The sequence below is a fragment of the Lagopus leucura genome, unplaced genomic scaffold, assembly GCF_019238085.1.
Source record: "Lagopus leucura isolate 7727_CA_CO unplaced genomic scaffold, USGS_WTPT01 Super-Scaffold_100029, whole genome shotgun sequence".
NCBI classification, from domain to species: domain Eukaryota; kingdom Metazoa; phylum Chordata; class Aves; order Galliformes; family Phasianidae; genus Lagopus; species Lagopus leucura.
Genome location: NW_024962280.1, coordinates 6,702,116 through 6,725,564, shown reverse-complemented (window position 1 = coordinate 6,725,564; position 23,449 = coordinate 6,702,116). Strand labels below are relative to the sequence as shown.

General features: G+C 38.7%; 1 protein-coding gene across 1 annotated transcript; it reads left to right on the top strand.

Annotated features, from left to right (window-relative positions):
- The first annotated feature begins 6,294 nt into the window (after positions 1–6,294).
- Positions 6,295–22,765, top strand: CCDC39 (coiled-coil domain containing 39). The gene is made up of 20 exons (XM_042881202.1): positions 6,295–6,405; positions 6,706–6,825; positions 7,867–8,013; positions 9,043–9,201; positions 10,162–10,254; positions 10,338–10,466; positions 11,044–11,235; positions 12,043–12,146; positions 12,493–12,625; positions 14,194–14,388; positions 15,118–15,282; positions 15,753–15,890; positions 16,125–16,333; positions 17,684–17,807; positions 18,550–18,709; positions 19,791–19,897; positions 21,132–21,272; positions 21,408–21,587; positions 21,821–21,909; positions 22,499–22,765. Exons 1-20 carry the CDS (start codon positions 6,295–6,297, stop codon positions 22,653–22,655), a joined length of 2,853 nt encoding a protein of 950 aa, XP_042737136.1. The 3' UTR covers positions 22,656–22,765.
- The last annotated feature ends 684 nt before the right edge of the window (positions 22,766–23,449 follow it).

Sequence of the window (23,449 nt, the reverse complement as noted above, 5' to 3'; positions counted from 1 at the left end):
GAGACAAATCTGCCAAATGTACCTAACACCACTGAAGTTCTAGTCTAAGTTTATTTACTGCATTTTATTCCATGAAAGGAAAGACAAAGGCTGTTGCAGTAACACCTCTGCTAGCAGCATAAATTCAACATGCAAACATTTATGGTCAGGATTCAGAATACATCAGCCTGCTAGTCAAACTAATAGCATTTTTATTTTAAGTTAAATGGAAAGGGATTAGGGCAAGAAAACATCCCTTATTGACCACTGAACACATGACACTGTTTATTACATAAGAGGCAATTGCTTAGTAAAGATTCCTTCTGCTTTTGCTGCAGAAAGCGCCTTAGTTTGCCATTAACCCTTCTCCCCTTACAGGATAGTCACATATGTACCAGTGCTCACAGAAGCATAGGCAGCCTTCTGCATGATTGAGGGCAAGGACTTGGTAATGCACTACCTTTATCTGTCATATTTTGGTCTACAGCAGTAAATTCTGTATGCTTCTACAGACTACTCCCCAGAAATACGGTAAAGATGTGGCCTTTTATACAAAGATAAGGTACACAAACGATATCCAGAGAAAATACGGTAATAGAAAATAACAGGCTCAAACAACAGTGAACAGCTCACAGTCAAATCCAAAAGCATTAGAAGATTTCAGGCTGTGTGGTAGAGTACAAATCCATCTTGGATCAAATTATTCACCCATTTACTGTGGTCCCTTGCTTGGCCTGGCAATTAGTTCAACTGCGGAATGGTACTTACGGGTACATTCACAATCCCTACATATTCTCTACAGCACAAATGGACTTTGGAATGGAAGAACTGGATACAGGCTACCCCAAGTAACCAGAATAGCAATTACTTTTATACAGAATGTTATATTTGTGTCTGAAAACAAAATGCAAACATGCTGGGTCTATGTGGCAAGATTTTGGTAGCGGGGGGCTGCAGGGACACCATTTGTGAGAAGAGCTCAGGAACTGCCCCATGTCAGATCAGAGCCAGCTCCTAAAGGAACACAGCAATGGGCAGAGCTGAGCCAATGAGCAGTGCTGGGTGTGCCTCTGGGAAAGCAGATTTAGGGGAAAAAAAAACCACTACTGTGCAACAGCAGCTGAGCACAGCAGAATGAGAAAATGAGCGAGAAACAGCTATGCAGGGCAGTGGAGAAGGAGGGCAGGAGGTGCTCCAGGCAGTTCTTGAAGAGTTTCAGCCTGTGGGAAACCCATGCAGGATCAGTTTGAGAAGGACAGCATCCCATGGGAGGGACCCCATGCTGGAACAGGGAGTGGCCACGAAGGAGCAGGAGGGAGGAAGTGTTGCAGACTGACCACAGTCCCCATTCCCTTGCACTGCTCAGGGAGAGGAGGTAGAACAGGGTGGATGGAGGAGAAAGGTGATTTTAGTTTGCTTTTAGACTTAGAGCAGTGAGAAACTGTCTGCAATAGGAAACAAATTATATTAATCTCCCTGCCTTGAGTCTGTTTTGTCCATGACAGTTATTGGTGAGGGATCTTCCTGCCCTTATCTCAAACCTTGAAATCTTTTCCATTGTTTTTTTTTCCCCTGATCTTTCTTTGAAGACGAGGAGTGAGAGAGTGGTTGTGGGGTAGTTTGAGAGTGAAACCAGCACAGCGAGGAAATAATTCCCATCCCCTGCTTGGTGTTGCAGGCAGTCTGGGGCAAGTTAGTTGACCTCTTTGTGCCTCTGTTTCTCCATCTTTGTATCAATTATCATACAACTGCCTTTGTGAGATTCACTGTTTTTGGCTCTAACAGAGTTAACTTTCCTGTCATGTGTAACATACATGTATGTTTAGCAATACAGATAAAGTTTAGCAATTCTACATGCTACTGTAAAACATTGTTCCCTTGTTAGGCCATCTTAACATGGAGAAAACTCTTCTACTAAGCAAAAAGTTACGTTAGCAAAACTCACAGGCAAAACAATACCCAAACCTAATCTTTCATGCACTCTTGAGAAATTCACTTGAGCAGACTGAAAGTAGAAATGAATGCTACTGGACAGGCCTGATCTGCAGAAATGGACTTTTTCCATTCTTTCCAAGAAACAAAAATTAAGAAATGCTATTTTTGGAATTACCAGTTCTGATTTACCATTGCATGACACCATTTCTACAATAATTTGCAGGGAAATGTTGCAATTAGTCTAATCCTGTAGTGATGTAAGCTACTTTATGAATGTGTAAATAAAACCGTTTTAGTCTAAGCAGCAAAGCCTCAGTCTCTTCTCCAAACTGTCTAAAGTAATTTTGGTATAATTAGCCACCCCTCCAAATGTAATTATTCTGACAGACAATTCTGCAGTAAAGCTTCCCTTCCCCTCAGATGGGTTTTAATCAGAAAGGTCACTTTGGCTAATAATTTCTATGACCTTTTCTCCCCATCCTCCATAAAGTTGAAAGCTTGAGTTAACATATGATGTCTTTAGGGGGAAGGAACATCCTGTCTTCTTTGGACTGAGAAGCATGCTATAACTCTGACCTACAAGAATAACTTCTGGGAGAAGAAATAAAATGTAGTCTCCTAAAGCAAGTCTTTGGCTTTACTCCCAAATTCCTGAGAAGGCTACTCTAATCACAGCATCAAACAAAAGGGTGATTTTTTAATTAGTTCTGTGCTTATCTAAAGCAGAGTGCTGCTTATTCTTTGACATTTGCTGACTTCCACCCAGTTTAAGCAGTTCCTTAGCTGCCTTTCAGCTGACCAGTGTCGACAATAACAACAATACTTTTTTTATACACTTGAATCTAAATGCAAGTTAGCACTGCACATGTATGCATGCGCACACAAATGTAAGTAAGATCTGAACATTTCCAAAGGCAACAAGTCCCTCTGGAATAGTAATGAATAGAGAAATCATCTTGTGCCCTGCATGAGATAGGTGCACTTCAAGATTTTCCTATATAGCTTCCATGAAAATTGGCCCCTAAGCAAGGGTGTGAGTCATTGATGAATGCAGCTCTAAGGCTTCACGCTGTGCAGCAAGAGCTGTAAAAGGCATTAGAGGAACACAGGGGAGGAGGAGGAGAGAGAGAGAGAGAGGTTAGGAGGTTATTAAATAAAACCTAGTAATGGTTTTACATGGACATTTTCTGAACAGTGTTTTGAAAACCTATGTCCAAACCACTGGGCACTGACCAGATTACCGGCTGCAGCGCCCTCTGCTGGCGGGCGCTCACGGGGGGCCGTGCGTAGCCTTCGCTGCCGTAGAACAAGTTTTGCCGACCCTTGCAAGGATTTGTTGTCCCAGCTACACTCGTAATGTCTCCCAGTAGAAAACTCCACTTGTAAAGGGAAAATTACCCTATGCCACTGGGTAAAAACTGTGCTGGAATATTGATTTCTCCTCTGCACCCATATCCACAATATGAAAGTCCACAACCACAAAACTGTAACAGCAAAGTCACTCTTTACCAGCGTAGTTGTGCAAAAAGTATGGAACAGGTCAAAGAGAATCTACTGCTGACTGATCTGAACTTCAAATTTCAGAGGTATCTGGCTTACACTTGTCTTTCTTTCCTTAAGATCAATAAATTAAAGCTGCTGTCAATTCATCTCATTCACAAGTTAGTAAAGGACTATACATAACTGACAACACATCTGTCTTGAATTATGAGCAATTCAGCTTTTTATGTATCTGTGTTTCGCCTATCCAAGTTAGAAGATCCAAGTGTCAATACAGACATAACATTTTTAGTCAACATGCAAGACACTGTCATGCCACATTCCCCATCCTTCATGCTTTCAACACGTTCTGTCTTCTACTCACCGCTGCTGTTTCCTCAATCTCTTCCCATTTTTGCTTCTTCCCTTGTGTTACCAGTCTTGGGATATCAATCTGAAAGAAGAGATCGAATACATCCCATTGAAAACATCTTGAGACTTACAGATGAAAGGACTTCAATGTGAAATTTAGTATAAACACTGTCTAAATGACAGTAGCTGGCTGTGTTGCAGTTGTAAACAATCTAACAGACCTTTAAATGGGTCTTTTTCTTTTTTTTCCAGGAGACACTCAGCCAACAGACCTTTCTGTATTTTAGATAACAGAAATGCCTTGCTAGAAAACAAATCATAAGAACTTGAGAATTTAAAAAAAACCTTTGGAACAAACAAAAAATGGAACTTTTTTTCTTCCTCCATAAGACATAAAAGAGGAACAACACATTTTAAATGCAGTAAAACAGTGATTTTACATTTATATCCTTTGAAGAAATAGGTGTAGTGGTCTACATTACTGAAAACTCAATCCAAAAGGAATGCTGAAACAGGAAAATAGTGTGCCACACTGCAATTATTTTTGTTTTTCCAGACAGCCTTAACACCTATACATTTTAAAAGAAAAGAAAAACCTTGGTGTACTTACTGATTTTTTTTTATTCTTAGAACAGAAATTACATTTCCCTTTTTAACTAAAGAGTTTGATAACTGTTAAAAAAAAACAACAACAAACACAAACCAAACACAAAACCATCACCCTGAAATGCACAGACGTGCAGCACCATCTGCTGGATCAGCATCCCTGCCAAAAATTTCTGCACTTAGCAGAAGATAATTCCACAGGCTAAAAAGAAAAAAAGCCATACAAACAAAAGTATGTAGTACATCACAGACACTAATTTAGCCAGTAACCAGCAAGCAGAGGGAAGGAGCACGGAATTTCCATGAAAACTGCAAAATAATACTCTGCTCATACAGCGCTTTCTACATCTCTATTTATACACTATAAACATCATTGTTTCTCAATACGGTCACTGTTGCTACCATGCCACAGAACCACGTTCTGTATTCAAACTCACTGCAAACCCCTTCCCCAAACCTCCTCCAACAAGCACGTTTTAATTGTGCTCCGATTAATTTATTTCATGCCTTTTCACCTATTAAGCCTTCAAAGACCTAGCAGTACTTATTTAACCTTCTAAGGATATCTTCTCCTAAGGATACAAAGTCATCTTTCTTTAAGCTGGACTCCTAGCAGCTACTTCTACATAGTTTCATGTCTCCTTTTTGAGAGTAAATGTTACGCTGCTGCAGGAGAAGATGAGTTAATGCTTCAAGCAGACAACAAGACAGATAGCTACCAACAGAAGGCTTCTGCAGCAAGATATTTCCTTCAAAGTCTGGAATGCCTTTCTTCATCCAGGAACAACCAAATTCAGTGGTAGGGGATGCTTCCCAACCCAGAAATATAAATAAATTCAGGTTCAAGACACCTGTTAAGAGATAACACTAGCAGCCCGTTCAGAAACAGGACGTGCAGCAGGCGCTCTATGGCAATCTATTATTTGGCATTACCAGTAACAGGTGAGCTGAGCACTCACACCGGCCCAGCTGTGATGGAGCATGCTGGGGCACAGAGCACTGAACCAGGTGGGATTCTGACGGGCTGTGAGCAGCCTGTCTGCTGAAGGCATTTCAGCCTGAGGAGTTCAAGTTCAGTGAGGTTACAAGCAGTTACAGGTAAAGTTGCCTTCAAATAATTCTACAAACAGCCCTGCTCGTGCCTTGCTGCAAGCTCTTAGAACTTTCTGGATTTCGCACCAGTGGACAGCAGGCTTCTCCCTTACCTTCCTACCGACCAAGGAAGGACTCACATTGCAGCCCTCGCTTTTCCCGCACCACAAACATACAAGCTCAAACCAGAACATAAACCTTTGCTCTCCACCTACACTCACTTCACCTCGTGCTGCCCAGGAGGTACTTCGGCCACAGCCTTGTGATGCCTGGAATAAAGGGCACCGAGCCATAGGGGCATAAAAGGGGACAAAGGAGGGAGGAACAGCCTGGAGGCACTTCTGGTATCAGAGCTCACCCAAGGCGAGGGGAAATGCTGAACTGCTGCGTTAAGAGGCAGGCGGATTTTTGCTCACCAATCTAACGAGCTAAACAGCTCTTTTCCTCTTAGGAGTCGGGCTGCCTGTGGTACCAACCGTGCAGCAAGAACCCCTGGTGAGCAACCAGAATCCTTCCGCTCAGTGAAAAGCAGCCCGCTCTGCCTGTTAGAGCCAAGGAGGCAGAAAGAACTACAAAACAAATAAATAAACGTGAAATTGAGAAAGACCTGCTGTGTTTTTGAGGTCTCGTTACACAGAAGATAAGCTTCGGAGCCGACCAGCCGACGCTCTCCGCCAAGGAGGCGCGAGGGGCGCCGCGCGCACAGCCGCTCTCCCCGCGAGGCGGGGCGGGGCGGGGCGGGAGGCGGCTCCCGGCTCTGCACTTCCCGTTTGGTTACCGGGGCCGCGGTTGCTAAGGCGCTCGGCCGCCCTCCTCCTCGTACCTGAGGCCATGCAGAGCACCGGCGGCCGCTCCACCGCCTCGGTGCTGGCCGAGCTCCAGTGGGACGATGGCTACGCCGTGCCCATGGCCGACGCGGAGAACAGGGCGTTGGAGGACGACGTGAGCGCGGGCTGCGGCCGCGGGGCTGTGGGGCGGAGCCGAGGTTCACACACGGCGGAGGGGCGAGGGGGCTCCGGCAGGTCGGCCCGCGGAGCTCGGGAGCGCTTGGGACACGTTTGTGTGCTGGCCGCTGCTGGGTGCCGGCAGCCTCCCAGGCTTGATCCGCAGCAGCACTTAACGGCTGCTTTTGCCGCTTGTTTAAAATGTTTAAACATTTCACTTGGCCTCTTTGAGCAAGAAGTTGCAGGTAAAAAGCGCTGCCCTCCAACGGCTTTATTGACAGTTCTAACTCTTAAACAGCTACAGAAGATGGAGAGAGAAAAAACGAACCTGCAAAATCAGCTGACTGACTTTGAAGAGCGTGTGGAAGCGATGACATCTCACTTGAAGAACGTGAGGCAGGAGTTCAGCTTCACCCAGGTAAACTGGCCACCCGGCAGGCCTGTCACTGACACTCAAGCAGCGCTGCGATCTGAGCGCCTGTCTGTGGTTGGAGTCCCTGTGTGGCAGCTTTGCAGGAGTTCCTCTGGCCTTTCATCTGGGACTTTCACAGGAATCACAACTCAAACTGTGGCCCCCAGTGATGGCAGTTGATGGTCCATAAAAAGATCCTTCCTGGATCAAATGATGGTACCTGGAAAAAAAGCCAAAAAGGACACAGTTTAGATGTCTTTACTTGTAGATTTTAGGGGAAAAAAAAAAAAAAAAAAGAAAAAAAAAAAAAAGTCAAAGAAGAAAATGAGTGTTAGGGAAAAACATTTCTAACCTTTTTAACAGTCAAGAGTTAATTGTCAGATTCTAAAGAAGAATGAGATGGTAAAGGTGCAAGAGTGCACTTTTGTTGTGAGTTAACTGGCTAAAATGGGCTGCTTAGCTTTCTAAAGAGTTCCAAGTCACAGCTGCACACCTCTAAAGTTGAGAAACTGTCCTGCAACTGACCAACTTTCCTGTCACTGTGCTAGCTGCACACTTTAATTGGCGAGTGAGGAAAGAGGCAGCACATACCATGCAAGAGAAGCCTCTAGAAAGTGACAGATTTGTATTATGTAAGGGAAAAATCCTGTCAAGTCACTTTGTCAGAAAGATTAGACATGATACTGCTGTAGGCCAGCCTGGTGGTCTCTCTCAACACAGAACAATAAAAGCATTTAATTCCCTGTACCTTCTGAATCTTACTTATAGCTGCTGTGAGATTAAGATTTTTATTCTAAGACACTAAGATTTAGACTATTTAGACTTCGGAAGATCAGTATCCTGAATTTAGGGTGAAATATCTTTGACTTGGGTTCCTAGGGCTATACATGGTTGATCTGGGATAGCTGATACAATGTGTATTACAAATATATATATAATATTTACATAAAAATGCATTTACATGACAAAATCATGTCCTCTCTTTTGGTTGATTGGTGATGAGGGCCTGTTGTCTGTTGTAAAATGCTGAACTCTGTTATTCTCTAGTCTCTTTACAAAGCCAGAGAGAATGAAATTGAAACTGAACAACACTTTAAAGCCCTTGCTGAAAGAGAACATGGACGTCTTAAAAGTGAGATCAAACGTCTGGAAGATGAGACCGTTTCCTTAAGAGAAAAGAAAAACAGTCAAGAAGTAAGTTTCAAAACTTTTGTAGAAGAACTTCAATATTGTAGTTAAATTTTATTACTTTTGTCCTCACTTGCAGTTAAAGAAATAATATTATGAGATTCAAGAAAGCTGTCTATAATTAAAATTTTTAAACCATAATAAGGTAAATAGAATGACACTTAGGTTCTCCTTGCACAAACTGGTCAAAACTTAGCAAATATTAACTAGATATTGAAAGATTTCAATTCTTAATGCCAGATACACAGCCACACATCTGTGCCCCTATCTTGATAACTCTGGAAGTTGTTTTCTTTATGGTTCACAGATTAGATTGTTGGTGGCAAGTCTTCTTTCCCCCCTACAGTAAATTCAGGGTATGATTTTGAAATGCAAAGGTTGCTTTACATAAAGAAAAAAAAAAGATTAAAATTGAATGCTGTATAAATACAGCATCTTCATATTTTACGGAACAGTCTCTTATTTTTCTACAAATTATTTACACTTTTGTTTTCCACAATCTCTTTCTTCTTGTTATGTCACTTTGTACTCTCCACTCTCTCAGACAAGGTAGCAGAATGAAGATATCTTTGCTATTCAGCTGCATCCAGATACTATCATATTTATATCAGGAAGTCTCTTCACAGTCATCCGGGACCATTTGTAAATTCCTACACAGGATAAGGATCTAAGAACGAGGCGCTGAATGTGTGAGAGAGAAACTTCCCCGTGTTGCCTCAGATCAGTTTATTATGTGGTGCAAACATGTTGCACGTCGGTGTCACTTGCAAAGAACTGACTTTTCTGGTTAAAATCGTTTGCATTTTAGGTTTCTGATAACTTATTGCCTTGTTTCTTCTTTAGGACATATATTAGCACTTCTCAATTATTGGACGCAAAAAACAAACAAAACCAACTCAAACTACTTATGGATTCTATTGACAACAATATGTGTGTAAACTTGCTACAGTGCTTGAAGCAGTTGTTTCAATTACTAATCAAAGAAAATATTAGCTATTTAACATCAACCCTTAAATTTATTTCATGTTTTATTAGAACACTATAAATAAAACCACGAAGAAGTTGGAAAGCTTAAAACAACAGATGAACTGCGATGAGGAAGTTTTGGAGAGTTGGATAAAGGAATCAAATCGCAAAGATAATGATATTATCACAATCCAGAAATATGCACAACAAGACGAAGGGAAACTAGGAGTAAGTAGAAATGACTGCGATTTTCAGAAACAAAACCAGGAAAACATATTTCTTTTTTTAGCAGCTAAAGACTTTGTTATGTTGTCAGATCAGGTAAGAGTGAGATTTTGTACAGTTTAAACTCATGATTTCTAATTAGCACAAGAGTGCTTGAAGAAGGCTCATTTCAAAGATAAGAGAGAACATGTTTGACAAAAGATGAAATGCATTACTGAAGACAAGAACTTCTTTCTCTGTAAGGGAAACATTTAAGTTTGAAATTTTCTGAGAATATGTACAAATAGCTAGTAAAAAAAAATTAGACAGCTGACAATTACACTTAATTCAGCGGGAAGTTTGTTCAATAATGTGAGTCAAATTTGGAAAAGTAATGTAGATTTTCTCATTAGAACTAAAATTTTTAATATTACTTAGTATAAAAGATTGCTATTTCATGCAAGAGTAATGAATATTATACATGCATATAAATAGACACTCCCATCACAAGTTCAGACTTCCTAATGGTTCGTTCCCAACTTAATTTACACAATATTAATTTATAAGTATCCCTTCTTTTTAGCTTTGAAATACAGTGGGGAGAAACCTGCTTTTTAGTCATTAAATATTTAACCACAAAACTTTAATTTAGACTCATAGTCTCACTGATAACATCTCCATTAGCAAGTCACATGGTATGCTAAGAAGAGTTGGGTGAAACAGCTGGTGGTGAGGAGTCCTCACACACATTATGCACGTGGTGTAAAAGGTTCCTTTGGCCTTGCTCCAGTCTGGGCCTAGGGACATAAGATTATGGCCTCTTGTACGAAGAAAAAATTGGGTTCTTAGTTCTTTGTTCTGTAAAATAGAATAAAATGGATGCCTCAATAACTCCATCCTCAGTTGCTGCAGAGTTTCAGAAATTTAAGATTTTATATATATATACTTTTAAATACAGACTGTTTTCATATCATTTCATTTCAGGCACTAATCCTTCAGGTAGAAAAGTTGACCATGCAAGCAAATCAGAAACGCAGAGCTCTTGATAATGAGCTTACAGAAACCATAACTGCTCAGGTTTGTCCATGAGGTTCTTGAAGTATCTTTTTATATACAATTTTTTTAAAACAAGAAATCATAGGAATGCTTTTACTAAGCAGATGGAGCTCGACAAGACAGCTGAAGATTTTCGCAGAGTTCACCATGAAAGGCAAGAAGTCATCAGGCAGTGGGAGAACGCAATACAGCAGATGCAAAAAAGAGATCAACAGATCGATCACTGTGCTTTGGTAAAACTGCTTTGCCTGATTTGTATCACTATGTCAGCCTACTTTTCTATCTGCGAGATTGAGAGAAATTTTGCCACTTACTCATGAGAACAATTGTTTGTTTGTTTTTTTTAGATGCTTAGTGTTCTTTTTGTTGACCTCTGTATTTTATTAAGGTGTTTTCAAGGTCCATCTATTTGTGAAACGTAGTCAGAATTTATTTTGAAAGCATTCTCTCTCAGTGTAAATAATAGTGCTCTGCTTGATGCTGTATCAGGTTTAATTTTCAGCCTGAAAATGCAATGCATGCCAGTTTCAGTACTGCTCTTTTGTATGACCTAAGAATCTAAGAAGCGACAAGATGGAGTGTTATTTATTTCTTAGAGTGCAAAGACAGCAGCAGTGAGGGGATTATGTCTGGGATGTGATATAAAGAAAGGAAAAGAAAATGGTGAACCTTTAGAATTGGAAGGAGTTAGCATTTCTACATCTCTGAACAAATGTACAAGAAGTCTTAACAGTAATCTGTCTTTTGGTTTTGCTCTAATCTAACACATTACATAATGTAAGAAAACCTAAAGTGTTTTTCTCCCAATAGCTACTAGCAGAGTTAAAACAGGAGATGCGAAAGAAAGAAAGTGTGCTGAAAGAGAAGGCTTCCTTTTTAGTGAATGAAACTATTAATAATATGGAATATGAAAAACGAATTTCTGTTGCTGAGCGAGAAGCAACCAGTCTCCGGAGAGAGTATCAAACTCAGGATGCTTACAGAGTTCAGCTGGAGAACGAGGTGAGGATGTCCAGTCAGTGTGGAAAACCAAACTGAAGCTATAATTTCTTAATTTTGATTAGATGGAGGAAATACATGAATAGCATTTACTTTTCTGTTCACATACTACGCTCTTCAATAGTTCAACAAAACATCTGTTCTTCCCAGTTTACTCTTGATTATTTAGATCTTAAGCCTGAATTTAAACCCTTCAACGACAGCACTGAAGAAAAGCAAGCATACGGCCATTGAAATGAGCTTGTATTCTCTGTGGTGATGGAATTAAATGAATTCATTTGCTCTTAAATGATATAACACTATTAGATGCTTCAGATGGGTCTGGCTTTTACTGTACCTAGACTCCAGTATTGTATACAGATCAGAGAAATGTCTTCTGAACAATTCCTGTCCTGTACTGCCAGAAATGAGCGTTGATTGCCCAGGGAGTCAGATTAAAATTCTTGAAAAACATTTTCTCATAGCTTTCTAATCAAAGGCAACTCTCCTGTGGATAGGAAATGTTTGATGTTGTTTATACTTATATTTAATCTGCATTTAGAGCCAGAAATGAGCCACATTGCTTCATTACTTAAATATCTGTAGTAGTTGTTCCAGGAGGTAGTTCATGAATCTGTGCAGGAGGGATACACTTGGATTACCTGAGTAAGTTTTCTCTCAGCAAGAAAAGGGTTTTACTGGGCTACTCTGCAATCTTGGCAATTTAAAAGTTTAATAATTTAAAAATTTAATAAAATACAGTTGAATTAAGTTTGGACAGGTTTTCCATACGAGGTGGTTCATGTACTGATTTCCTAATTAATTTATTAGCTGGACATTTTGAAATCCACTGTGAACAGAACTGCTTCTCATCTGGAGTCTTTAAGAATACAGGTAACTAATATGAAGAAAGAAATTGAGAAAAAAAAAGCCAGGTAAGAAACAGACTTTTAAAAATACAGTTTGTAAGAATTACAGATATAATCAGATCCTTCTTCTAGCAAAGAATCTTAAATAACGTTAATTATTAAAGCCTCCCAGCTTCTGGTTATTTCATGTCTACTTTACTACTGTGTACAGTAATTTCTTAGTTAGAAAATATTCCTGGTAACCACTGTTTATTAAAGGGAGTGGAACAGCCAGCTAGGACCGTGGTTATCACAGCTTCCAGTTCAGTCTGTGTTATTAGGCAGCTGCTCAGTAAGATACTTTATATTTGATTTCAGAGGTGTTTTAAGTGCAACATGCATGCAACTTGTTAAATCATCTATTTTTGTTTAGACTGAGCTATCTTAAAGAAAGAAATGCAGGTCTTTCCAACAAGTTGAAGCTTGTAACTGAGAAGACGCTCAGTTCAGAAGACAATGCTTTGAGAATGGAAGAAATGCTAAAGGAAGAAGAGAAAACATTCAAGGTAAAAATGTTTTTATGGCTTCTACAAATGAAGGTTCATTTGAATTTGCAAGCTCTTTCTAGAACAAACACTTAAGTTGGAATAATAAAACACTCCATTAAAATGAAAAACCTACTTACTGCCACTTAAAACTATTACCAGGGTGGCTAAACCATTAGCAGGGTTTCTCTACTCGCGTCTGTGGCGGATAACCTAAGATGACACTGAGCTTGGCAGCTCTGGAGCTTCAGGGTAGTATTTTAACTTGGATGCGCTATTCTTGAAGAGTATTTTAATGTATTAGTCAGAAAGATGCTTTCCATCAACATTAGCTACACATGACTTTTTGTGGCATCTATTAATTTGCTGTGAAGAGATACTTACAGGAACAATGTGGATGAAATCTCACCATTTTACGCTTTAGTGCTCTGATACTTCTTCTTCTATCTCTGCCAATACACTGTTGTGCCACCAAGCTTACTGAATATCCTTGTGCTATTGACAACCACATTTAAAGAGAGGGGGGGAAAATTCTACTAAATCATTAAGATATGCAAGAGAGACTATGAAAATAAGGTCAAATCTTGATCCAGTTTCAGTTGATGAATCAGTAATTATTTCCACTAGGTTCAGAAATATACCTCAAAATTGGACACAGGAAATTAAAAAGCTTACTTCTTCAGTTCCTCTGCTTGAGTATGATCCAGGGTCTGCTGAAGTCAGTGCAAAATACTATAGTCCTTAATAGATTCAATACTAAACTCGCCTTGCTTTTTCCATCCTGAGTTTTTGATTAGGAATTGCGCTTGCTGTCAAGTTCAGCTACAAAAAAATCTGATGGGTGAATCTGGTAATGAACTTCTAAAGGATCTAACTCATCTTACAACGTTACTAAAGCCAGCAAGATCATTCACAAGCAAAATTCACAATGCATACTTATAAAATCAAAAATAAGTGCACTTTTAATCAATTTGAAGAGTGAATTCTGTAGTGTTTTGCTTTATTAATTAGAATGTGCATATTCAGACTCTGTACTGGAGCTGTACTAAAGGTAATTGAGCCTTTCAGAACAGGACTCTCACAGGCAGCAATGCCACTTACCTCATTTTTGCAGTGTACCTTACAAGAAACAAGTATACAGAGCTGCCTGAGCTTTGGAAGGTCTTTTGTCATTTGGGGTGGTGGCGGGGAGTAGTGGAAGGATGGGAAGGAAGAGTGCTGTCTTCTTGTTAGGGTTACTCAAAAAACAAATTCTATTCTGTTTCATAACATTCCTGGTTCCCTGGAATGTTCAGCACTGTCTTTGTCCTAGCAAACCCTCCTCAGACCTCGTTTACTGTGTCAGTGGTAACTTACCTCTGTGGATAAGGAAGTGATTTAAAAATGTATACTTAAGTTCATATAATAGCAGGATAAGATCAAAGTTAAGGCAAAAAATCTTTTCTCTTGAGTCAGTTTTTTTCATTGACAGCCATTTTGAAGACCTGTGAAATTCCATATTCTTATTAATGGATATAGTATTGAAATTTTTTATCTCCCTACATATGATTAATAAATCTTCCCAACTTACTTAACGATTTTGTCACTAGGAAAAAGAAGCAGAACTGGACCACCTAAAAGAAGTATTTTTCAAGAAAACTCAGGAGCTAAAGGTGCAGATGGATAAGGAGAAATGTGTTCTGGCAGAAGTTGAGGGAAGTCGAGCATCACTTAAAAATCTTAACAGCCGTCTGCGCAGACTTGATGCAGATGCATTAAAACAACAGGAATTGATATATAACCAGGTAAAACTGATATATAACCAGGTAAAATGTCAACACACTTTTCTATTCTGATTGTTCCCAAGTATAATGAGAGTAAGTTGGTCAAGTTCTGTAATCCCTGTCCGTCTTTTGAAATTCTTGCAATGCTGTGCAGTGTTAATCTGAAGTCTGCATTTCTGTCTCTAAATGTATCAGTAAAATTGAAATAACTGAAACTTGCTGTGTATCACTTATGTTATGTTCATATGTATCTTGTTACTTTTTGGATCTGATACTTTTCCCACTAATTTCTCAAATCAGTTATTTTCTTTGATCCCTGTGAACCATGGACACCTCAGGGTAAATTTTTAAAGCAATACAAGAGGTACATGCCAAAATCCTTTTATTTACTAATTGGATTTTGTGCAAATTTCTTATGCACTACTTTGAAAATTTGCTCTTTTATATTGGCATCCACTGGTAACAGCAAGATGGCAACTATGCTGTAAGCCTCCCTTAGAGCAGACTGCTTGAGCGTGCTTTGTTATTCTTCTAGCAGATTACTTCTGAGCCATCTCTGCACATCAGTCATCTAAGAATATTCTGATAATGTTTTACATTTATGAGGTCTATAAGCCATAAATTACTATAAAACAATAGCTTAATTAGGTGACTATCCTAAAGCAACATTTAGATCCAGCATTCTAGCTTTATAGGAAGGCTAGAATTGCTTATCTCAGACGATGAATTCACTTTCAAATATTTTAACAGGATTTTTATATTCAGCAAGTACAGAGACGTCTGTCACGGTTAGAAGGGGAGGTTAATGCAGATGAAAAACAAGTTTTGGAAGAAAAAGTTGCTGAACTTAAGAAAGCCTTGGAAGAAAAGAAAAGTGCATATGATGTTTTAAATGCACAGCACAAGAAACTTCAGGTATCTTCCTTAGAACATGAGGTTGACTGTGTTATGTTTATAGCCTGCAGTATTATTGGAGTCAGATAATTTTATGAAGATGAACTAAGAATATCAAAGTCGTGGCCAGACATGACTGCAGATGTTTTAATTTTTTTTAATGGACCAAAATACAAGATTATATTAGTACTGCCTTATTGGCTGAAGTATGTATGTTGTTTAAATAAGAATTAAGTACCAGACTCCAAATGAAGCAATGACATCAATATTGCAACAGCACTCTCCATCAGGACTGCAGTGCTCTAGGCACTGCTTATGTGGCAGAATACAGACACATGGACAAAAGATGGTTATGGCACCTGGCTCCAGCACTTAATTCTTTTCATTTAAATATACCAGTAGCTTTTTGTGCAACTTTCATTAACAGAAATAAATTAAATATAACTTAATTACGTATAACTACATATAATTACATAAAATTGAATTAACAGAGTGATGTCCATTTCATCAAAAGAGCAATGGATAAGACAGGAGAAGAAGCAAGTGGTCTGATGATCAAGATAAACGAACTAAATCTTTTCAATGAGAAATCAGATCAAGAGTTAAAAAAAGCTAAAGCCATTAAGCAGGTACTGTATTATTTTGCATTTTTTCTAATACAAGGCACTATTTTTCCCCCTAATGTACAGAAATTCATGTGAAGGTTGGTTGTCTTGCCTGGAACTACACTTTATCCATAACAAACCCCTATTTTATTATGTTACACCTTCCATCCCCAATTTTTATTTGAAGTCATTTTCATCACTGTAATCTTACCTAAAAATGATACTTTCTTAGTTTGAGACCTTTCTGGCATTTGATAGGAGATGATGATTGAAGATAATCTCCTAAAACTGGAATTGAAGCGTCTTCAAGATACACTCTGTAATAAGACAGAGAAGGTTTTAACACTGGAAAAGCAGAAGTTGGAGTTAAAGAAAGCCATAGCAGAAAGGACTGAGGAAATTAAGATCCACAAGGCAATGCTGGATTCCCAGATCAGACTCGTGGATCAGGAACGGCAGCGCATAAGGTAAGTGCAGCAACTCCAAAACAACATTACAATTTAAAGCTTCATTTAAAATATAAAAGTCCTAACAAATCGTCCTTCAGTTCGTTCAGTTCTTTCATCTGAAACTAATTGAGAAAAAAAAAACAAAGTAAAAAAATTTTCTTAAGTACCTTTTCCATGAGCTTGCTTGAAAAAAAGGCATTTTAACCAATTTTACCAGTTGGAGGAAGTGAGAACAGAGTAAATCTTGCTGTTAGTCATGTACTGCGACAGGTGAGGCTAACAAGCAATCTTCTCTGAAAACTGGAGCATTAAGCACTAGACAGATCTCTGTCTTTGCTGTCCATTCTCACTGATTAGTGAGAGACTACAACTTATTCTGTTACTGAAGATCCCCTACAGTATTGAGAAGCCTCAGTCGCAGGCATTTTGTCTGAAGCACATGTTGTGTGTGCAACCCTGCATTTTTCAAAATAATCAGGAAACGTGCAGTCAGTGGCTGGAGCACGAGAAAGTACTCAAAGAGTTTAAAACTCGTATAGTATGGGTGTTCTTTTATTTTTACATTAAAAAAACTGTACTTAGTTATCTGTTCTATACAGCAAAAAATAAAATCTGCTCAGCTATGTGGATCTTACTTCTTGCCAATGTACTGTAATACAGAAGATGCCATCTGACAAAGCAACCACATAAAAAAACCTTTTCCCTTCTACAATAATCACTCTGAAGCATTTGGAACAGGCTTTAACTCTTAAATGCCAGTATCTGTATCTAGTAAAAAATCAATGCTTTAGCAGCTGAACTCTGAAGTGTGGCAGGGTTTTTATTCACTCCTCTGCTAACCCCACCCCACAATAGGAAATTAGAATGAATTGGTGTGACTAAAACTTAACTGCTCACCAAGAGCACAGAATGGGTGTCTTTTTCCTTTGGTAATTACGCAGCTAATTGATACTTCCATGTAATTTGATTTGAGGTGTTTGCTTGCTGTTATCTCGAAGTGGCAATATTAAGATAGGATCAGCAGGGGGCAGCTTGCGCAGCTGCAGGATTTAAATGCCAAACCTTTAAACGTTTTCAGGGAGGACTGTGGCACAGCCCTTCATAATGTTATGATCTGAAATGTGAAAATAAATCTGACTCATTTTAGAACTGAAAACAGTAAATAACCAGAAAAACAGGTGACTGTGGCTGGGAGAATACAGAAAGCATCAAAAACCAGGAACAGCACAAATGCTGCTTTACCCGCATCCTCATAGAGAGGCAGGCTGCAGGTCTAACAATAATTTAAGCTGCTGCAGCAAACTGCACACAGAATGATGCTACACAAACATTTGCTCATCTCATTTGTTTTTCCCCCATAAAATTCAGTGCTGAATTTCAAGATCGCCTAAATAAAATTGATAAACTGAGATGCAGATATGAAATTCTTACTGTTATCATGATGCCACCTGAAGGAGAAGAGGAGAAAACTCAGGCCTACTATGTAATAAAGGTATTTTATTATGCTTGTGTTCAACTTAGAATCACAGGATCACCAAGGCTGGAAAAGACCTCCAAGATCATCCACTCCAACCACCCACCTATCACCAATATCTCCCACTAAACCACATCCCTCAGTACAACATCTGTGCATTTCTTGATTTCTTCGCTGAAATCCAAAAAGATTTTATCTGCTGGCCTCTCTTGGTGAACTAGACAGGTGACCTTGTCACAAAAGGAAATTAAGTTAGTTAAGCACAACTTTTCCTTTGTGAATCTATGTTGGCTGTAACCAATGACTATGTTGTTTCTGATGTGTTTTTCAGTAACTCCCAGAATAATCTCCATAATTTTATTAGGCAGCAAAGTGAGACTGTCAGGCCTGTAGTTACCAGGATCTTCTTTCTTTTCTTGAAAATTAAGACTCTTCCCAGTTTCCCATCAGCTGGGACTCCTCCTGATTCCCAAGGCTGTTGAAAAATGATTGTGAGAGTTCTCACAAAAACATCAACCCTTCTTTCAGTAACTTGGAATGAATCCCATTGGGTCCCACTGACTTATGTGCATCCAGCTTCTAGTATTGTAAATACCTACTTCTTCCAGTAACTCAAATTTCAGTCCAATCCTCACAAAGATAACCTCAGGATTTACCTAGGATTTTAACCCCCTAAATACCCAACATATTCTTCTCTGTGTAATTGTCCTAATGTTTTTAGTATGCATTCAGTCACCTAAGATACCAGTTTTATTTTCAGGCTGCACAGGAAAAGGAAGCACTTAAGCGTGAAGGTGATGATTTAGATTCAAAGATCAGTAAAGCTGAAAATGAAATTGTTGCTCTTGAAAACACCCTGCAAATACTTAATAACTGCAACAGCAATTACCGAAACTCTTTCAAGGAAGTCACTGAGACAAGTATGTAAAATGTAAATTACTGTTTGCTGTGAGTTACAGATGATGGTATAACTGCTATACAGTGGGGAAATGCAGTGGCACGAAAGAATGAATCACAGCCAGACTAAACTTGTAGTAGCAAAAGGGAGTGAAATTGACACACTACTATTATTAGTTCAGCAAGGCTGAGCAGAGTAACCACTGAAAACGTTCACATTCTTCCATCTGATTTATGTGAACATCCTCTAGGCCTATATAAATACTGCAAAGGAACATTTGGAGGAAGCAGAGCATAAAGATAATTACTGGGAAAATCATTAATGGGAGAAAGGAATGACAAATGAAGTATGTAGATAGAGTTGCACAACACAAGAAGCACTACTTTCCCTGCAGTGCTGCATCTCACACTGTAACCAGCTCAAATTGCAGATACAAAACAAACTATGCCACTGATCAGCTTCTGGTATCAACTGAACTAGCTGGGTCACAAAATACCCAGAGCAACTGGACTGCAACTCCAGCTCTGTTACAGCCAGCTTAGGTCATGCACTCCTAGTGAATGCAGATCCTTTAGCTAAGCTATCATATATGGTTCTCACATGGAAGAGGAGAGGAAAAAGTAGTAACCTCTCATCCAGGAAAATGATTAAGAAAAGCAAGAGAAACTGCACTGTTTTAAGGTAGTGTCAGCTAAAATAATAAACTATAAACTCTTTTGGATATTGGAAATCTCAGAATTCTGGAACTTATCTTCACCTATGATTTCTGTCATAATCTTGTATTATTTTCAGTGGAACTTCCTTTATTTAGCTTATAAGAAGCATCATTATGAGCAATTATATAAATTTAATCCTAGAAGATATTTAACTTATGTCTTCTCCTGGCTCTGGGAACACTGGATTTAAAATCATTATCTTCCATAAAGCTAGTAAGTGATTTGGAACAAGTAAGGGAATGTAACAAAAATATCTTAAATCTTGAGGTATCTGTAACACTTTAACTAACAAAGTCATATTCTGCAGTGCAACTATATTCAAGTACAACTTATTTTGAAATGGAAACTGTGTTGTGTACAACTCTGCCTCATTGTTTGGGATCACAGGTGAGGAGTATGAGGAAAAACTGAAACTAGAAGAAGAGAAAAGGGTTGCTGATGAAAAATACAGATACAAACGAAGACAAGTCCGGGAACTTCAGGAATATCTGAAGGTAAAGTACAAGCAAAAGCTCCAGTCAGACATGGCCGCAGCACGTAGTTCAATCCATACAAACCATCTCATCAAAAGAATAGCAAATTCTGGAACAACTTTTGCCTCATTCTCTTTTACAACTTATACTTTGTATCAATATATGCAAATTTTTATGTAAGGCTCTACATATCCTTTAAAAACTGCTTATCTGCATTTCCTTGAGTCACAACTGAACAGCAGGCTTTTTAGTCACGTATGCCTTACAGATCCAAAATCCCAAATCCATGGTGAATAATGCTCTGCACTGGCATCCAAGAAAGCATTTACATCTTTGTAGCACATTGTATCAACTTGTCCAGTATTGCAGGTTTTAAAATCGACCCATCTTGCCTCCTCTGGCACTTTTTTTTGTCTATCAAAGGTGCTCCAGTTTGTCTACACAGCATTACAGTTTAGCTCGAGGAAGCTAGGTGATTCTTATAAGGAAAAGGATAATCTGTGTTCAGGCTCTCTTGGCTCCAGTTATAATTAGAAAGCATCCCAGGCCCTTAAGAAATAGCCTAACTTAATTAAGATTTCACACATTGAAATTAATATATCCTCAAACAGAAGAAACCTAAGGCATGCTGTTATACCCTACACAACTGTTCTAAGCCTGTAGGTCAACATTCTTTTTGCTTATTTTACCTCCACATAACATAGCTGTCGTCCCTCTTCTTTGATGTCAGAAATGTTTTCTTAAGCTAGGTTTGTCTTCATTGGGCATTAAATTCTAGGGAGCTCTTAAAGAATATACTTTCCTGCCTTTTTATTAGTTAACTGAAAACAGAGCCACCCTTATAGAGCTGGTTTTGCTCACTCCAGCTGCTGCATCCCATCTCTTTTCTTGGGAAACAAATGAAGAATGTTATTTTTCTTGGGACAGCTCACAAGGGAAAGTATGGCTCTGCAATGTTTGGTACTACACTGCATAAATCATTTGTAGATGCAACTCACAGCCACATCTGGAAACACATGCCTGTAATTTCATTATTCATACCTTTACAGTCAGTGGGAATTTACTAAATTAATTAGTGGTCCTTTGTGCAAGTATTCATCCACTGAATAGTCTGAGAGAGCTGCAGTACCATTACTACTATTTGCTTGAGCAACATTTAGAAACAAGTGGTAGCAATAACAGATCCTCTGACAAAAACTGAAAGGACATCAGAACTGCTTTACAACTTAAAACTACTCTTCAAATGCATTTGCAGAGCATGGAAAAAAACTTGGATTCACTACTGAAGCAGGAGGCCATCTTTCAAGAGCAAAATAAGGAAAAACAAACTGTTATATTGCAGCTGAACAAAGACATAGAAGAACAGAAACCAAAGCTAGAAAGGGTTATCAAACAGGTCTGTATGTTGGTTAACAACTTGTAACATTAGTGGTCAACAGCTGTACTGTGTTAAGACCCCAGCACTTGTCAGCAGGTTTCTACAAGGAAACTGCATCTCCATCACAGCATGTTTTAAACTTACTTATGTTAGTGTTCCAGACTCTCCAGAGAGATTCAGTCCCTAAGGAAAACTAAAACAGAAACACAGGAAGAGAAAGACATTGATCTCCGTGCTCTGAAGAACTTCAGCAAAACCATCAACAAATTGCTAGCCGATGTTCTAAATGCAAATCCTGATTTAACTACATCCTTTCAGAAGTACTTTCACCAGGTGAGCTTTGCAGTTAACCTGCCAGTAAAATCCTGATTTATATCAAGGCCTACTGACAAGGTGTCTTTCAAATGCAACTGCCTAATTCAGCAATGAAGTACAGTACTTACAGTACAACAGCAAAAAATGTGCTCATCAGCTTTCCATATACATTTAAATACAAAGCATTATAAACTCTCCTGCTGTGCTGTATCCTATTACACAACTTTTTTTTTCTCCTCCAAATTTTCTAGTTCAATCTAGAGCTGCCAACAGTTGTTTCTGTTGAAGGTAGTCAAAGTTCTCGATCGCCATCCACACAAAGCTCACTGTCTTCTAGCAGGTAAGTGCTAACAGTGTTCTTTTGTGGTGGGTGGGGAGGTGCTCATTTATTTTAAACTAAAAGCTAAAACATCAGAATTATTCCCTACACGATAAAATTCCTTACTCTTGCAGGTTTTCTCAGTCTTGCCTCTGCTTACGCTTACTATGAAAGTTTCTCCCTCCTTTCAGTCTACTAGATTATTTTTAGCACAGAATTAAGTTTAAAATTCACAGTTGAAAACAAATTGATTTTTCTGCAGTTATTGTTCTGTTCTTCTAATTGTGCTGTCACTTACAAGTGGTCTCACATACAAAGTGGCCTTACAAGCCCACATTTGAGCTCAACCAGACTTGGCTCTTAAGTTTGTAAGCTCCCTTTCATAATCAATCAGGAAAGACAGGCCTATACTATTTAACTGATATCTTTCTCCTCTCTCCAACGGACATTTGATTAACAATGCATGAAACATACTGAATCAGGTGTGATCTAACAGCATTTCCACAGGTTACTTAAGCCGTTAGTGTCAATGTCTACCAAACTTCTGTTGTGCATTTCCCTAGAACAGACACTGATTTTGTACACTGATGAATAAATTTTTGTTTTTCAGGTCCTCCAGAAGCACAAATTCAGCCTCTAGTCAGACTTCGTTGCTCAAAGTCATAGACTTGAACTTATCTGTCAACATTCCTGCAGAAGCAGCTGCTGCCAGTTCACCACCATCCAGCAGAACTAGCAACTCTGACAGTTCAAATCACTACTCTTAAATAATCTTTTGAAGGCCACGATGAAGGCTTCTAAATTGTTTAAGCTGAAACTTAATTTATGCAGGTCTGCTGGCAATTAGACCACTATAACTTTAAAATAAAACTTAAAGTAAGCAATATATTATTTACTATAATGGATGTTTTGCATAAGTAAACCTTTAAATATCTTCCTGATTCTGCTGTTGAAGAACAAAAGACCTGCGAGACCTTTTAGAAACCAGTAATTCACATGCTCAATGAAAATAGCTTTAACATAACTAACATCAGTTTTAGTTAACTGGTATCTCACAATTACTGCAGTCTGCACAACTCAGAACTCCAGGTAGTCAGCTGACTGCATTATGCCTATTCTGTGCTTGCAAAAGCTGCAGCAGGGGCAATAAATCTGTAAAAAGGATCAAGCTTAATCTTAATTACAAAGATGTCACATATTTCTGTAACTGTCTTTCTTACCTTAACAGCAATGCGGAACATTTGCAACAACCCAGACAGTAGTTGTGCACTGTTTCCAGGTCACTCTTGACTTCTTACAGCCATCTTACCATAATCAAAAGATGATGGTATACAATAGTGTAGTCAAAGTCAGTAAAACACTGCTTTGCAAAATTACATGCTACCCTTTGGCAACTGACATATTAAGAATTACTCTGCAGAGGTACAGATGAAATGAAATACAACTGGTATTATACATCATTAGCCAGATGTTAGCGAGTACTACAGTACTAATAAATAATAATAAATTTCTTTTTACAGAAACATTAGAGAATGTGTTTGATATACCTAAAGAGCACAAG